Source organism: Siniperca chuatsi, linkage group LG14 (genome assembly GCF_020085105.1).
Source record: "Siniperca chuatsi isolate FFG_IHB_CAS linkage group LG14, ASM2008510v1, whole genome shotgun sequence".
NCBI lineage: Eukaryota > Metazoa > Chordata > Actinopteri > Centrarchiformes > Sinipercidae > Siniperca > Siniperca chuatsi.
Window position 1 is genome coordinate 11,628,178 of NC_058055.1, and position 17,568 is coordinate 11,645,745.

Below are 17,568 nucleotides of genomic sequence, written 5' to 3' on the forward strand. Positions count from 1 at the left end.
AAATCGATGCCAACAGTTCAGTAGAGTAACAGTAAAGATATTTTGATACCTGGCCCTACCAATCATATCCTCCACACACACACATTCTTCACCAACAGTGATTTATTTACTGTCAGAACTTTGCAGCAACATTTCTGGTTATCATTTTAAAAACAAACATTTAAAACAAAAATATATATAATTAGTTACAGTGTTCAAACTTCATCATACAAAAGAGTGCTGAATCTTGCATGGATAGTGTAAGTTGGGACCAAGAGAACAAACATGTCAGTCTGTTTAAAGAGCACTGCAGGAGTGTGTTGTGCAACCCATGGACACCAACAGGCTAATGGATGACAGGGTCCAGAGTTGAGAGTCAATGTTTGCTCTTCTTTGTCTTCTTGTGGAAGCGATGTGGTGACCGTGACCTGGACTTGCCTGCCTTCTGGTCGGGTGATGGTGATCGGGAACGTTTAGACCATTTAGGAGACCGTGTCCTATTGAATGGGCAAAACATATAACAGACTGACTTCAAGAATAACAATCAGGATGAATGCATTGGCACAACACAAAAACATCTCATGGCACTTGCTTTAAAGGGGAGATGCTCGTTGATTTTCGGGTCCGGTCATCAGGATCTCTACTCCATCGTCGTCTTCTGTCCCCGTCATCACTTTTTTTGCTCCTTTCTTTGTCCCTTTTGTCATCCTTTGACTTGTCTTTAGACTTTGATGTCAATGTCTCATTCTTTTCTTCATCTTTTTCAAACTCCTATAGTAGACAGGATAGAACATCCCACTGAAGTCAGATGTAGGATTCTATGTTTTTGCCTGTTAAGATGCAAAGACCACATGGGACTGGCTTCTAACTCATTAACACCTAATAGCCTGCAGGTTCTTCACTAGGGGGAGCTGTTTGGTCAATGTCAGACCGGTTCAACACTTGCTAAACTGTTCCACTTACAGTAATGGAAAAATAATAACAGTATTTCAAACCTGCAGATGTCTACATGTCAACGTCGACACCTACAGTTAAGAAAGTAAGCTGTTTTCTCTGTGTGGCCAAAAGTAATTCTGTATCAAAAGTGCAGCATCCTAATTCATTCAGTGAAACAACAAGGAAAGAACACATGATTATACTTGGAGCAGTGTAAACTCTGTTCTTCAGTATTCAATGAAGACTGTGCTCCCATAAACAAAACAGCAATTTTGCATGGTTTAATTTAAACGTAAAATACAAACATAGCATAGCAAGCACTTGTAAGTTTTGCCCCATACTGATCGTAATTAAAGAAATATTTCTATTACACATCAGTGATGGTTGCATTTTTGCTTTAGAGATCCCTCACTGCAGAATAAATACTGGGTGTAAATAATAACTGTAATTAACTGGTGTAATAATTCAGGACACCTACTTTTTATCTAAGGGTAAAATAAAATACAATAAAACTGTCCAGTAGCCCACCTTCTGTAGCAGTTTGTTCCTGTAGTGCTCCACTTGTTGTTGTATACTCATCCCAGACTTCCTCTGCCTCTTGCCAGATTCCAGCTCATCTTGGTTCTTCATAACTTTTACCTGTGTCAGACACATCTAATCAGTTCTGCGTATTTATTAACTATAATTTGACATATTTTCTTTTCAAACGGTTGAAGATGCTACCAAAGGGAGGCAGTGGATGGGTTGAACCACATTATTTCTACAAAAGCAAGCACTGTTTTCAACTTTTTTTTTTTTTTTTTAAGTGCACTTGCCTCCAGCTCTCTCAGCCTTTTCCTTTTGCTCTCAGACATCTGAAAACTTCTGAGGGAGCTCTGGAAGTCTGCACTGTCATATTTGGACAAACTGCAGGAGTCATCAGTACTGTCACTCTCTGAGTCCTCATCTCCATCCTGTGAGTTGACACTGTCACCAGGAGAGAGAGGAGAACAATACATTTCCAAACCATTTCACTGTTTATGTATACTGTGTATGCTTTTCACAAACAAAGACAGATGATGTATTGATACCAACCACAGAGGCCTTACCTTACATTTACTTCGTCCTCACTGTCTTGCTCCACCACCATGTCCCACTTCGACTCGGTCTTGGCTTGGAGAGAAAGGAGAAAGATGAGCAGGATCATAGGGGGAGGACTGATATGATACAGAGTGCATCTTGACCTGTGTTACCTTGGGAAAATGCCCCAGTATCACCTGTCTTCTCCCACTTAGACAAAGGCACTCCTGAGAGGGGAACATTGCTCTCATCCACTAAGGGGAAAAAAAAGAGACAGCTGGGTCAGGACAAAGACAGGTCATCAAGTATATGCTTTGAGTCACACCATGATTTCAGTTTATGTTTTCTAATTAATGAAGTTGATGACTTTATTAATCCCTGTAGGAAAATCATGTACTTGCATGCCCTGTTTTCACTGAGATCAGAGTGCACACTCAGCTACAGACAACCTATGAGGGTGGATCAGTGTATTGATCTAAGACACTTGAGTTGGGCAGATAATTGACAACAGGAACAGGAAACTGTGGACTTCTGGTTGAAAGATGTGCTTTTGATACAAGGTGGACTCACAGGGCATTCCATCAATGTCATCAATGGCTACTCCTAAGGGAACACCGTCTATGTCATCAACAGGGACTCCATCCAGAGGGTCCCAGCCCATGGGGCAGCCGTCGAGGTCATCCATAGGAGCTCTGTTCAAAGGTAACCCACCTAGAGGTGTGCTGTCCATTGGCGCACCATCGAGATAGGAAGATACTTCCTGCAAGGAGACAGACAAGTGAACCTATGTTTAGAGTTGTTCATGTCCAAATATGTTTGAACATTATCTTTGTCATGTTCAAATATTTTTCAACATGAACAGCTGTCCAATTAGTTGAAATGCCGTTAGAAAAAGGTAATGTCTGTAATGAGCAGATAAATATTCAGCTCGCCTCTGCTGTCTCTGTCGACTCCTCCACTGCTTTGGCGAAGCCCAGAAAGATGTTTTGAAGATGGATTAGATAAGGCTCTGGGTATATGGCCCAGTCTTCCCAAGCTCTAAAACAACTGGTGACCTTTTGCTGTGGAGATAGGAGATGAAAATGTTTAGTTTTTTCCTTCTATTTTTTGTAAATGTCCTTGTGTGAGGCAAATGAAAGACATGATTACCTTAAACTGTTCAGCCTGCAGCCTGGCTTGTATGTTTTTGTGCGCTGCATTAAGGTCTTCAAATATCTGTGTTAGCTTTGTTTCAAAACTGAAAAGACAGAGACAGAAACACTTTGACACTGTCAGATGGAGAATATGTAAAATAAAAGTGTTAAAGCTGAATTGAGGGAAAGACTTACTATTTACGATAATATGATGCACCGGCTACTTTGGCACATGAGTTGTACAAGATGTCTGACACAAGATATAATCTGGCAATCTGTGGGAATAAGAAGGGGGGAAAAAAGTAAAATATGATGAGTGAAATCATCTTTACACAGACATTCTGTGTAAATTTGTTTATATAAAGATTTAAAGAACGCAAACTAGCCTTCTGCTGAAGGGGCGTCTGAAGCAAGGAAAAAGACTCTGTGATATGTCCCACTACTTCCTCTGCTGCATCTGCCCGCTCGAGACAGAACAGCATAGCATTGGCAATATCTTCTCTGCTTGGAGTAAGCTCTTTAAGCAATGTCTCCAGCCTCTGCCTGTGCCTGAATGGTATTGTAATGTACAGAAGAATAATAAGAGGTCTACATTAAATTCAACTAAAGTTACAAACAAAAATGTCATTATGCCTGCTAGAAATACTTACTCAGCTCTGAGCTGCCCTTTCTTCACCTCCTCCTCAGGGGAAGCATCCTCCTCTACCTCTGCCCCATCTTCACCTCCTTGAGAGTAGTTGTTTAGGAAAGGGGGTCTCCATATAGAGCCTCCCCGGAACATACGAAAATCTGTGGTCCTCCACTCTGTTGGGGACTCTCCCTGTGGTAAGGATGAAGGCCAGGTACATGGAAACTCACATACAGATACACCACAGTTTCATTTTCATGGAGTAAAAGCATCAATCTAAAGAGAATTGGGGTATTCAAACCAGCATTACTCCAACCGCTATTCCGCATAAAATGAGATTAACAAGTAAATGATTAGTAAAGAACAGTTTTTAGTTCTTCCAGATAAACCCCTGGTGGTTGCAGTGTTTTAGAATCAAGGCTTTGCAGTAAAAGCATACCTGGAGGATGGAGAACAGTTTCCAGCGATAGTACACATGATCTTGGCTTTTGTTGTCAAAAAGGAACCTGAGACAATAAAGAATGAGCAAATTAAACATGTACCTAACAAGGTCACTTACAAGACCAACACACGACCGGGTACAGCAATACTTACCTATAATCTGGATTGTTTTTCTCCTTGTTCATTATTACGGCTTCAAAAACATGGCCTTCACGCACCACAAACTCTATCATCCTGTGAATAAGGAATAATAGATTCCTGTGGGCAAAGAAGAGTGTATTAGTTTGTGTCAAAACTCGCAATCCACACTCGTCTCTTTGTCTGTAAGTTACAGCATGAGATCTCTAGTAACTCTTTACACTGAACTAGTGGCCCATGCAAACTGCAGGCTGGCTGTCAGATTGAAAGCAGTTGACTAACAGTGTCATTCCATGTCATAGCATTCACCATTTTAAAAATGTAAAAACATAAGGTGACAGCTCATGGGACATTCCACTGTACAAAACTGCATAGTCACTGCCTTCTACATGGGGCAGACACTGTGTCAGCATATTTTAATATTGCTGGGTCACTGTGGGGTAAAAGAAATCACACACATCACAATATCTATTTATGAACACTGACTTAGGTTTTAAAGGGACAGGTCACCCCAAAATCAAAAATACATATATCCTTTACCTGTAGTGCTATTTATCCATCTAGATTGTTTTGGTGTGGTGTGTTTTTTTTTAATTTTTTTTTTTTATATATATAATGGGACTATATGGCACTCGGCTTGTGGTGCTCAAAGCGCCAAAAAAATACATTTGAAAAACTCAATAGCAACGTCTCTTTCCAGAAATCAGGACCCGGTTACTCAAGATAATCCACAGACCTTGTTGTGAGCAGTTTCATGTAGGAACTATTTTCTTTCTACCGATAGTTCCCACACAAAACTGCTAACAACAAATCTACAATCTAATGGATAAATAGCACTACAGGTAAGAGAAAAAATATGTAATTTTGATTTTGCGGTGAACTGTCCCTTTAAGAACTGAAAGCCCCAATCCAAAGTTTACCTCGATTGTTGAGAAGATTCAAGCCATCAAACTTACATGAGAATTTAGTGGCCAATTTTGGTTCTGTGTACTGAGCCCCGGAGTGGTTATAGAGAGAGAGAGTTTTACTACATCGAGCGCTTGAAATGCTATTGCGTGCGCACAAGATACAATTCGTTGTCACGTTTTAATTAATTTGTGGGCACAAGATACAATGAATGAATTGTGCGTGTCTTTATACACTGTGGGTATACTTGGATTAAGACCTACCATAGTTGCGTGGTGATAACCAACCTATACGTTCAACGTAGGCTTTTTTTATGGTGAAGAAATTTATGCCAAGTTAAGGTTGATTTTATAGTTTAGTCCTTAAGTGTCAGTGTACAGTTCGTGCACTTGGTAGCTAACTGCATCCGTGTGTAAGAATATGTGGGTGCGCAAAACATGCCTCACATAATTAGGTTTGTGATTTTAAAGAATGTACTGTAACCCCATAAAGCCAATTAGCTGTTAATAAGGCTCTATTATAGCGAACACATAGTGATTGATATCCTAATCTAGTAAACTACCCACTTCATGCTTTGGGGAGAAAGGCTGGTCTGTTGCGCTGGATCTCTGTATATTCCCTTGTGCCTACGAATTCATCACAATGTGGGAACAAATTGTATCTTGTGCGCACGCAATAGCATTTCGAGCGCTCACTGTAGTAAAATCTGGCCTCGATATATATATTTTTTTCTCTCTATGGCCACTCTAGGGCTCCGTATCTGCAAGACTTTTGTAATAAAAAGATTAGTCTCAACTACAAAATTCTCACATGGTTGGTACTCAGCTGTAAGGCCACCAAATGTAGGACATTTTCATTAGATGTAATGCTCTCAAAATGTGTACTTTTAGGCAATAACTGGAACAAAACATATTCAACACATAAGCCAGCATCAGGGTTGTCAACATTTCTGCAGGCAGCTACATAGAGTAGTTACTGCGGATTGGGGCTTCAGGCCCAAAACCTCTCTGAACTGGAGCATCACTGTTCGGTGTTCATGCCGAGTTGCTGATTATCCACTGCAGTTAGACTTTCACATTACTCACTACTCTAACCTGAAGCAATAACTAATTTGATTTACGGCATTAGCATGATTTACGGCACTAGCATGAATCTGCTTCTGGCATCATCTGACTTGGGTTAATATTAAATCTATCTGCCTTCTAGCTGTATCGGTCTGCAGTGTCTCAGCCAACCCATGAGAAACCCAGGGCTCAAAGACGTTGGTATAAATCGATGGCTCTAACAATCATTTACAAAGCCTATTGCTATTCGCTTTTCACAATAACACACATTAATATTATGATGGGAACAACATGAATTATCTGGAGGTATTTGAGCAGAGAAAAAGACACAAAAAATACTAATTACATTCACTGTGTATACATTTGAGGCCATGGGGACCTTTGACATCTACACTAAATAATGTCCACAAGTGTTGCAACACTCCAAAGAGTTCAGGTTGTCTACCATGTCCTATATGTCAAAGAATCAGTATATGGATATAAGAACGGTGCACCACAGCCTCTGTCCTAGAACACTTGTGTTATAACAGCTGGTCAGTCGTAGTAAGAAGAGTGTGTGTACCTTTCGGTTGGGATTACCACTTTGACTACGGCTTCGGACAGACTCTGTTTGTGAAGTCAAATCAAATAGTGAAAATATTAAAAAGTGAGTACTTGTACAGATGAAACACTGCAGGATACATACAGCATAGAAAACGACGATAGCATTCATAGTCAGTGAAATGGGGGGGGGGGGTACACAGCTTTAGTACGCTAGTAAATTATTCTAAAATGCTATACCATCTGTACTAGCTAGGCTAATTTATCTCAAAGATTAAAGAGCTACAAGTTTATATTAACATTTTGTACATACAGTCACTGTCACAACTACTGTGCATTACCATACCCCTGCATCCTGTAATATGGCACGACACGGACAAGGTGATCAATTAAATTAATCAACAAACATACAACATAATAATAAGATTCCCAACTTTTGACAATGATTGATGACAAATTACAGTTTTGCTTCTTAGACATGAATTTATTTTGCATTATTTACAGAGAAATAACTGTCATGCAGACACCCCCGAGAAAAGAGACAATTTTACCTTGTCAAGCTCCCCTTTGGACATGCCCAGCGGCTTGGTGAAGTCATTGCGGAAGCGATCCCTTGGCTGAGCATTGAAAGGCAGACCAGATGGGGGTGGCGGTGTGGCCCTCACCCCCACTGGTGTGTAGAGAGGCTGGGGTGGAATGCGAGCTGGTTTACCCCATCCCAGCTTCATTTCAAACCCCATAATCACTTTTCCTACAATACAAAACGTACAATAAGAGCAACAGGGGAACGATTATTAGATAAACCTGTTATTGCCTATTTCCAAGAGTCAACTGTACCATCAAGTGCAGCCAAGGCTCTCTCTGCATCTTTCCGTGTCATGAAAGCTACAAAGGCTCTGTTGGAGGTCCTGCAGCGCTCCTCGTCTGTTCGGGGCCACATAATCTTCACACTGGCCAGGGGACCATACTTACCAAACTCTTTGCAGAGCATCTCCTCGTTCATCTGAAAAATGATAAAAATGAACAGGGAGAAATGTATGCCTATGCTGCACTAAGCCAATCAAAGTCAGTGTGCTCCTTTACCTTTGGGCTAATGCAGCTTATGTAGAGGTTAGTGGTGGTTGGCACTGTTAGGTCATCATATAATGCTGTCGGAAAAAGCAGGATTGAGGTTAGCATGATTTAGAGGTTAGCAATTTTCAACTAATAAAACAAGAAGGACTCTTACTTGAACGTCCTGACGGTATGTCAAGATCTCCATATCCTCCTCCTCCTCCGCCAGGGTCATTTTTTTTCCTTTTATATCTTTCCTCGCGCTCTTCTTGTATTCTGCATTTTTTAAAATAGGCTTACGTATGCCACAAAGATATCAACGGATTGAACTTAAACTTGATATCAGGCACATATGCAAAAAGACTTACAGCTTAAGTTCTTCTTTGAAGAGTTCAAGATTACTCTTCTTCTTTTCTTCTGTCTTTCTTTTAAATGTCTGTTGATCAAACAGGCAGCCATTGTGGTTATTATTACAATTGACTGATAGTACAATTGCACTGATCAAAGTGAGAGATCAGCAACATTTAAAGATAAGTGCAAATACGTAGTTTGCACAGTAATTCAGTAATTATGCCATTACACAAACATCAGAGTACAAACTTACAGACTTTTTGCTTTCAGCAGATGATACTGGTGAGACATGCTGGGACACGGGGACTAACTTCGTAGCAGGTCGATACAGCTTACTTTTCTTGACCTCTTCTGCTTCCTCCTCTGCAAAAAGTATAGCAAGTCCTGAACACTGACTATCCAACACTTCATTAGGTTATAGTAATTTAAGTCTGTAAAAACAGGAGGAGGCTGTAGTGTCGTCACTGTTCTTTCAGGATATCTGAACAGCTTCCTGTAGAATAAGGTGGACAGAATGGCCTTCCTTTCCAATAATTTATATGAATTTGTTGAGTCTCAGTCTTGCTGCTGTGTTTGCAGTTAAGATTTAAATTAAAGGGATGTCTTTAAGTGTAACAGTAAGTTGAAGAACTGCTCAGTATTGGGCAAGCTTTATTTATTTATTTTTTTTAAATTAAAGTGATAATGGACTGCTGACAGTGGGTCCCCAGAGTGGATGAATTTTACTAAACCATTCAAAAGATATGAGCCCGGAATAATTAAGATGGTGAACTATTTCACTGCTGAATCAGCCTGATACTCTTTAATAATGATTTTCAGTTCTCTTAAAGATGTCCAGGTAATGCAGTTTAACATTATTGGAACAGATAACTCATGATTCATCTTTTGTCCAGACTTCCCATGGAGAAAAAGAGGAACATAATTGCGATGTAGCTGCGTTCTAAAATAATGCTAGATTGAAAGTCACCAAGACCTAGCTGCTGACCTTTAGTTGCATTCACGATTCCCCCACGGACAAAGGTTTTCACTCCGCTTTTCTCACTCGTCTCAAATGACGCCAAGAATTCTTCAAAAACCTCTGCTGCTTTTTCTTCCTCCTAGAAAATCACACAGAAACATGTACAGTATATGCATTTTATCCCTTCTGTTAGTTCACTGTTGATCAATTTCAAATTTTTAAGATTGGTGATTACTAATATGCATTTATTTCACACATATTCTTATTGAAAAAACATGTATCCCCATACTACGAATGTAGTTTTATAAATCCAAAAAGCACTAAATCATATATTATAACATCCCCAGCCTCCTTACCTTTTTCTTGAGCTCTTCTTGTTCTTTTTTTGTGAGTGTTTTGATTGGAGTGACAGGTTTTCCCTTTCTATCTGCCATGCTCAAACTTAAAATAAGTAAATAATAATAAAAACAATGAAAATTGATTGAGTAATCAATTGTTTTAAGATAAAAAAGAAAAATGATAGTGACATCTCTGTTCAATTCATGACATAATCCCCTTACTTTTATTATTTTTTTCCTCAAACAGCCTTTCTATTGATAGTTAAAAGTAAGCATATGAACCATTTCACCCATTTGGTGTTCAGATTATTCTAATCCTGTTATATGCATCCTTGTCTCAAAAAAGTCTGACATCCTTTATGCTGTGTGCACAAACTGTAATGTTACATCACTTTCAGAGTCAGTGGAGAACAATAATTAGAAAGACACCTCCCTGGTCCTCTGGGGGACAGGGAGAACAACACATTTGAACAACACAAAGCCAAATCTAGTGCTATTCATACCTCTCATACACAGCAAACTGCTAAAACATATGTTGAGAGGGGGTGGGAACTTGTTATTCATAATAAGTTAGCTACAGCCAAGCAGATAAACTCTATTACATAATATAGCTGTTTCAATTTAATAATACCATTAAACGAACATCCTGGATGTCCTCTGCCGCAGAGGTAACGCACACGTTGTTTTAGTCAGTTTGCAGCACAAACGGTGTTTAAAAGGCCTGATATAAATATAAGCTATCACTGCACTTTGCTAACGTTAGCTAACATTAATGTTTAGCTTAGCTAGGACTCAAGTGGGATGGTAAGCTAACCCAGCGTTAACCTTTAGATGAGGAATGCTAAATACAGCTGTCATTTCTACGTCGACTATTATCCTGATAATCCCATAAACCATACAGATGCAAAAATCCCTTTCTAATCGCTAACATCTGCTAACTCTGGATGTCATACAGTGAATCCAATTATCTTAGCTAGCTAACATTACAGTCCAGTATTTTCGTCTGAAACGTCACAAACCACCACCGACTGACCGCACAGGAGACTATTAAACCACACTGCATGCACATAGCTTCATACCTTAGCTAAAACTGCAACTTACAATGTGTGTTATGCTATTGCTTCACCATTTTGCTTGCGACGGCAATTGATTTCTATCACAACATGCTATCAGGAGGCGAGATATCCGACTGGCGCTCCGCAGCGAGGACGCCTGCCCGGTCCGCACGATAACAAATGAGTCTGTCTCTGTGTGCTGCTCGCATATATTCATGAAGGAGACATTCTCTCATTCTTATGGACATTTGGCTTTCTTTGGTAAAGTCTTCGTGTGCTTATTGCTGCAGTTTACAGAGTGCTACCTTATTATATTCGCATGTGTGTTGTGGTCACCTATACAGTAGGAGGGTTTTCTTGTAATAGACAGCATATGACCTTTTCTAAAGTTTGAGGTTTTAACGGGTCTTGTAGTTGAGAGAAAACATGTATATGTTTCTACTCAACAGAAGCTTATTTCTGGTCCTTACACCCTTAACATTTTTCATACTTTGGTAACATTAGGTCAGGTCCGGCCTGAGACTTTTGGGGGCCCTAAGCAGGATTTGGTTTGGGGGGCCCCCTCAATGCGTTGCCACTTCACATGTCACTGAACTCAACTTGTGTATTGTAAATATTAATTTAAGCACACATATTGTTCAAATAAGCAGGTGAAGACTATTATTAGCAGCTCTTCCTCTCTCATCTCCATAGTGCCTGATGGAATAATGTTACTTAAAATGTTACCTATGTTCCTCAAATTACCTTCATCATCAATCATTTGATTGATGACAGAAACTATCTGGTGGAAAATACCCCAATACATAAAACCATGCAATACAGTATATGTCACTGAACTCAACTTGAATATCAACCATAGCATGAAATATCTTCCATGCATCTTTCATCTTTTTCAACATAAGCTTTGCAATGGGCAAATAATCTGAAAATCTGAAAAAAAATAGTAAGTAAAAATGTAGACTGTGGGCAATACTCGTTCTATACTATTTGGTCTATTCGTACTATAAACGAATGGCAACAAAAATTTGTACAGAGGCTGTTTGGGTCAGTCACAGAGTGAAAACATTAAAATATCAATTCAACTAATAAAGTTAAAGGTGTTGGAAACATTGGCGCTTGGAGGAATCAGCTGTTTGTTGCAACAGTGCTTTGCTGCAAATGTCACCACAAGTTTTTAATGCTAGAGTAAAATGTATTTTCATATTTTATATTATCTTTTAATTATCATAGGGCTGACCATAGAGGCACTTACTGGACATTTGGGCTGGCTATAAACAGACTAGATGTGTTTGGGCCAACCAGAGGACAAACACGGGTTGACCTGAGGGCCATTTGGGCAGATGAGGGCCACTTGGGCTGACCAGAGGGGCTACTTTAGTGCTCCTCTGGTGTGACATTAGGGGGGAAATGAAATGGCCCATTAGGACCTGGACATAGGCTATCCTTCTTCAATAAAGCTGCTGTGAAAGTTATCACAGTGAAGATCTATGTATAAATAATTATTTTGCCCATAGCTTCCACTCTTCAGTCTGCCAGGAGGCCTAGCTATCCCTTAACCAAGAGTAGCAGGAAGCAGCAGATGATAAACCATAACTGATACCCAGTGAACAATAGTAGGCCAGTAATGACTTTATATATGGTGCTGTACTTCTCTTGTAAATCTCCTGTATCATACAGATTATCTGATGCATTGTGTTGTGTAGTATTAGTAGTATACATTATTGTTGTTATCATAGTGATTAATCATAATTTGTCAATAACCATCCACTGCCCTCCAGGCACTGGGACTCAGATTTATGGAAATCTGAATGTTGGATTGCATGAAGGGCCCCTGCCTTCTGTATGTTTGCACTGGGGCCCCTGCCTGGAGTTTGGTATTAGCAGGTGGAGGAAGGGTAACAGCTTAAAATGGCCACCATACCCTGCTCACCATCAGCAGCAGAAGCACCACCTCAGAAGCCCATCCCCTAGCGTCCGTCCTGGGTATGTACCCAATATGCGCATGGGCGGAGAAACTGCCGCTGTGCGCTCTTATTATTGTAAGAGTAATTTCTTTTTTACGAAAATGGCGTCTAGTCAGGGAGGTGTGGGAGCTGTCACGGCTCTTCAAAGCCATCACTACTCTAGCGGACCTCACTGGAGCCCGGGCATCAGCCAGTACCAGCACCAGCAGCAGCACCTCACGGCCCGCAGCCTGGACCGGGCTCTGGAGGATGCCGTGTGCTCGGGTATACTGAACCTGAGCGGTAGGAAGCTGAGGGAGTACCCGGGGATGAGCTACGATCTGACCGATACAACACAAGCAGGTGGGTTGCTGTGCATGCATGGACTATAGGAAACCACGAGTCAGTCCCAATGTGCTTCATATAAAAATGTGTTTACATTTATGCGTTTGTGAATGCAGCACGCCCGCATTGTGCATGGATTTCTGTCTGATTTTCTGGGTAGAGGCGCATTAACGTGTAGGTGACAATATTTAAAGGGATATAGCGTGCACTGAGCTGGCTTCTGTAAATGCACATTTACTGTACATCCTGGTTGTAATTACTGTCCACTTGGGCCCATATATCACCTCTGTACTGCACAAGGCTGCTGTTGTATGGTTGTTTTGGTCGACGCCAACAGCTTTCAATAGCCCCCCTTGAGACACATGAATGAGACGGCAGGCGCACCCAAGTCAGGCGCTGTGCAGTGGTTTGCACACCGAGCTGCAGTTGATTTGGCACCGGGCTGCTGGAGCAGAACATGAATGAACCGAGAGGCCAGGTGTACATTCTCGCTCACTCACATTTGTGGGGAGCATGTGATACACGTACATGCTTGTTTTTTTTTTTGTTTTCTTTGGGGTGGGGGGTCATTTTCGGCACAACCAGACAAAAGATGCAGTGTACTTGCAGCCTCAACCCCTACATGCCTGCCTGAGTGCATATGCCCATATAGCCCATAATCTCTCGGAGGAGAGGAGGAAGTCTGTTCTTTGCAAGAGGTAATTAAAATAATGTGTTCATATAGTCAAGTCAGTCAGTAGGTCATTAGGCTCACGTTTCCTGAAGTCGGTGTTATCAGAGTGATAGTTTCCTCCTCTGACATGTCCACATACCATATGGTGTTACTGTCATGTGCAGCTCATGGCAGGTCTGATTTGTTGGAGAGCCCTTACCCCAAGAGATTAAAATTTTCTGCTTGAAGATTTTGGTACCTCTTCAAACCCGCACAGGTTTTTCAAAATCCTAACCTTTTTGAAAACTGACAAATTTAAACACATGCATGGAATCAAAAGTAAGGGAAAAATAAGGGTAGTAGATCTCAATATACTGTATATACTGCTTTTCCGTGTCAGTGATCCAGATGTATAAAGAGAGTGACCTCCTTAGTGTTTGCAATGGATTCCAAACCAGACATGAACCATGTATTTTAGTTAGCTCGGTGTAATGATGTGATATAAGGATGTCATTTTAAATTGCTTGCACCTGAGTAATGTGAGAAACCTATACCCTCTTAGAGCTGAAGCGCTAAATATTATGCACAGGATGCATTTCATGGGGAGACAGACACAACAGGAAGTTAGTATACATTATTTCTGGACTGCTGGGCTGAATGTACACACTTAACAATATACTGTAATAATGGTCAGTTTGTCTCCATCTAAAGCAAGACTAAATGTATCAAGATGGTTGCATATAGGATTTTATATGCTGTTATCAGGAGTGCATGTTATGTAACACTGATAGTACTCTATATACTATATACTGTAGTATGAGAGTATACATTTCTGTCACACCTCTTGATCTCTTGCTTACACTGTGACTAATCCTGTCACTGTGAATGCTGCAGTCTTTTTTTCACATCTTCATTTCGATGCCTCGGATGAAAGGTGTGCCAGAGGGAAGTCTCACTTTCAAATGTGCAAGGAGACATTAACACCTAACAGTGCCATCCTTTACATCAACTACAATCTCTGCTGTGTAAAGAAACATCTCATTCAGACTTTAAAAAAGAAGGCACTTTCTTTCTGAGATGAAGACAAATCCAATAATTAAAACTAGTTCTTTCTTAGTTCTCTTTTTGCAGTTTAGTATGCGTTTGGTATTTGAAGGTTTTGCAATCGCAGTCAGCGGGTGCAGCCTCTTTAGTTTTCCTCATCTCTCTCAGAGGGACAACTTATTTTTAAAAGTAGAAGCAATGGCAGATTCCTCTGAAAACTAATTTGATATTTTGATAGTCTTTATTTCCTTGTACAATATAAAGCTTTATGTCTGTGGAATATTTAGATCTGGACCCTTAATTCAAGCAACAGCATGGTATCCCACCATTAATTGGGTGTTGTTATAATTTCTATCTAACCCATTGCTGGTTTTAGAAGTTAAATGGAGTTTTTATACAGAACAGGGTCTAAATGAGGGGCCTCCATCTGACTAATGAGCAGCAGAAGGCTCCAGTCGGTGTACACAGAGAAATAGGGAGGCCTGCTCACACAAGGGTGTGTGTTTGCAGTGTGCTACTGACAGTTTGTCTCCAGTCAGTTTGTTTTCCCATGGGAATGTGCAAGTGCTGCCCTGACCTTGGAGAGGGGCTGGGGAGTAGTGCATGAACCTAGGCAGATATTCAGGTTCATATCCCAGCACGCCCCTGCCTGCCATTACCCTGCCCCAGAGGGTACAACCACACACACGTTAGACAGTGCTTCCCCTGCAGCACCATGCAGTGTGTTTACATGTGTGCAGTATTGTCAGACATACAACAAAGTGTAGACAGCAGGAGGATCAGCTGCGGTTCTGTGCGTGCAGTTGCTCAGGGGAATCCTAATAAACAAATATATTTTTAAACCCACAACTTTGTTTGGTTTCTGAGAGAACAGAATGACTTATTTACAGTATACTGAAGAATATAGGTCGTGCACTAGATTGTGGTTTTAGTTTATATTCTGTTGTTTTATGACTGCTGTGAAATTGAAGGCTGCACAGAATCTGTCATCACACTACAAATCTACACAAGTGTATTCTTGTAACCTCTATGAAGGGTTTGGTGTAATATTTCACAGATAAATAAAGCTCCAAATGAAAAGAATGTGAGGTTAAAGAAAAGATAATGAAGTGTGATTTTTGACACCAACTGCGGGTGCAAGCGATAGTGATTTGACAGTCAAGAACAAATCAAAAGCTGCAAGATTCACTGTGAATCATGTCCAAACTTCTATCATGTTTTGTCGAATTCTGGTTGAAACAGGTGGCAAAATAAATAGTCCACATTTTTTTGATTGTATGTGACTTGAAGCATAGAGTAAATCTCACACTGTAAGAACGCTTCTTTGTTGTTACATTCCTGAGAAGTTTAGTCCTTCAAGACAGCTTGCAAAGGACAATCTCCACAAGGACACAAGTATCAAGCTGGCATTCTTGGATTTAATAATCAACTAGTGTAAATACCAAAAGTGTCACTGCTCATTAAAGTACAAGTGCATTGCAGGCCAACTCATTCAAAAGGCCTCCAGAGGCTTGGCAATTAAAAACACAGCACTACACTGTGCTACTTGTACTGGGTGCTCTGTCTTACCTGAAATCAAATCAAATATTCTGGGTGTCTTATGAAAGCCCATCCTGCTGTCTCTGCTCGTGTCATGGCTGATCTGTGAAGAATAGCAAGCGCTGCTGGGAGGCTACTCAAAAGAACACACCATAAACATGGAAATATGAGTGTAGCCTGGAAACAAAAAAACACATTCCAAACTTGTGCTTCTTCCCTCAGGGCACCTTCTAGATTCACCTTTGCATGTCTAGACCCAGGACATATGCATACCTGTCAGCAAGAACACAATGTCTTATCACATCATGACGCCACAGAATATTTGGATAATAAAACTAAACTACTAAAAACAAAATGATGATTGTGAATAACAAATGTGTCCTCATGATGCTTATTATGTTACACACTGTCTGTAATAAAAAGAAAGGATTTTTCTTTTTGCTGTTCCTTTGTAATTAGAGGTTTTAATCATACAGTATATGCCCAATGTTTTACTGTCTGTTTCCAGTGTATTAAAAAGTTGAGGAAGGTTTCTTACTAAATGCTTACTGGAGATTATTTTCTACAGTGGCGGCCTGTACATTTGGAAATATGTGGAAATATTGGAATATGGAAATATATAATTTTGTAGCAATTGTCTGATAATCCCACTGTACCTCACATTACTTTAGATTCTGAAGAAATTAAGACAAGATCTGGAAATACTGTGGTCAGAACCCTGTGATATTGTAAACAAAAAGTGACCTGTTCCTCACAAGCCCTAAAATTGAAAGAACCTTTTGAGTAAATTGGGCCGGCACATAATGTTAAAAAACAAGAAATACATTTAAAGTATGCTGGTTTTTGAAAAACTATTAAAGTTACAATGGTATGAAACAGAGATAACCTACACATTAGGTGTTTGTACTTGACAAATATTTAATATAAAATTTGATTTTATTCCATTCATTCAGCAAATATGGGAAACAAATATACTGTACTATATACTTTGGAGGACAACTTTATTTTCATGATCATGATCTTGTCGTTGTCACTAGTGACTGTTGTAGAGGAGTATAAACACCAGGACTAGGACCCAAAAATGATGTATTATCTGCCTGTGTATCACCTCCTTGGACAAACGATATGAGAACAAAATCAAGCATTATGTGAACATTAATATTTTATATCTGTGCTATTTCATATAGTGCTTATCATAATGTGTCTGTGTATGTCTTTGTACAATTGTGTATGAATTAATCTATCTGCATATGTGTGTGTTGTCAGCGTCGGGCTGCTGAGCGTGAACTGATTAAGTGTCTAGAAGATATTTTAGGGAACACATCCGGTAGGGGAAGTATAGATTCTGTGTGACTGTAATGTGGATATGGACCAAGTTAGTGCCTGACTGTGAGTAAAATGAAATGCCCCATGAAAGCAGCCACAGACAACCCCCCACAAAATGGCTGAGCAAATACAGCTGACCC

General features: G+C 40.1%; 2 protein-coding genes across 7 annotated transcripts in view; one reads left to right on the plus strand and one right to left on the minus strand.

The window, feature by feature from the left end:
- Positions 1 to 84: 84 nt before the first annotated feature.
- zgc:163098 (uncharacterized protein LOC100037380 homolog) lies at positions 85 to 10,843 on the minus strand. 4 transcript variants are annotated; one of them, XM_044221354.1, is made up of 24 exons: positions 10,651 to 10,843; positions 9,543 to 9,627; positions 9,214 to 9,325; positions 8,482 to 8,591; positions 8,246 to 8,313; positions 8,053 to 8,153; positions 7,908 to 7,972; positions 7,662 to 7,827; positions 7,376 to 7,575; positions 6,847 to 6,890; positions 4,330 to 4,434; positions 4,175 to 4,241; positions 3,758 to 3,927; positions 3,494 to 3,656; positions 3,303 to 3,382; positions 3,124 to 3,211; positions 2,907 to 3,035; positions 2,545 to 2,734; positions 2,148 to 2,228; positions 2,004 to 2,067; positions 1,731 to 1,881; positions 1,444 to 1,554; positions 572 to 750; positions 85 to 476 (listed from the first exon to the last, which is right to left on the minus strand). In XM_044221354.1, the coding sequence occupies exons 1-24, from the start codon at positions 10,794 to 10,796 to the stop codon at positions 356 to 358; spliced, it is 2,796 nt and encodes a 931-aa protein (XP_044077289.1). In that variant the 5' UTR covers positions 10,797 to 10,843; the 3' UTR covers positions 85 to 355. The 4 variants fall into 4 exon arrangements, with proteins under 4 accessions (XP_044077289.1, XP_044077290.1, XP_044077291.1 ...); XM_044221355.1 differs by having other exon boundaries at positions 10,626 to 10,768; XM_044221356.1 differs by having other exon boundaries at positions 10,604 to 10,742.
- A 143-nt stretch (positions 10,844 to 10,986) lies between these two features.
- lrch2 (leucine-rich repeats and calponin homology (CH) domain containing 2) overlaps positions 10,987 to 17,568 on the plus strand; it is a 31,958-nt gene continuing 25,376 nt past the window's right edge. For all 3 annotated transcript variants that reach the window (XM_044221360.1, XM_044221362.1, XM_044221361.1), the window contains exon 1: positions 10,987 to 12,885. In XM_044221360.1, the coding sequence (XP_044077295.1) occupies positions 12,204 to 12,885 (682 nt within the window). In that variant the 5' untranslated portion in view covers positions 10,987 to 12,203. The remainder of the gene's footprint in view (positions 12,886 to 17,568) is intronic.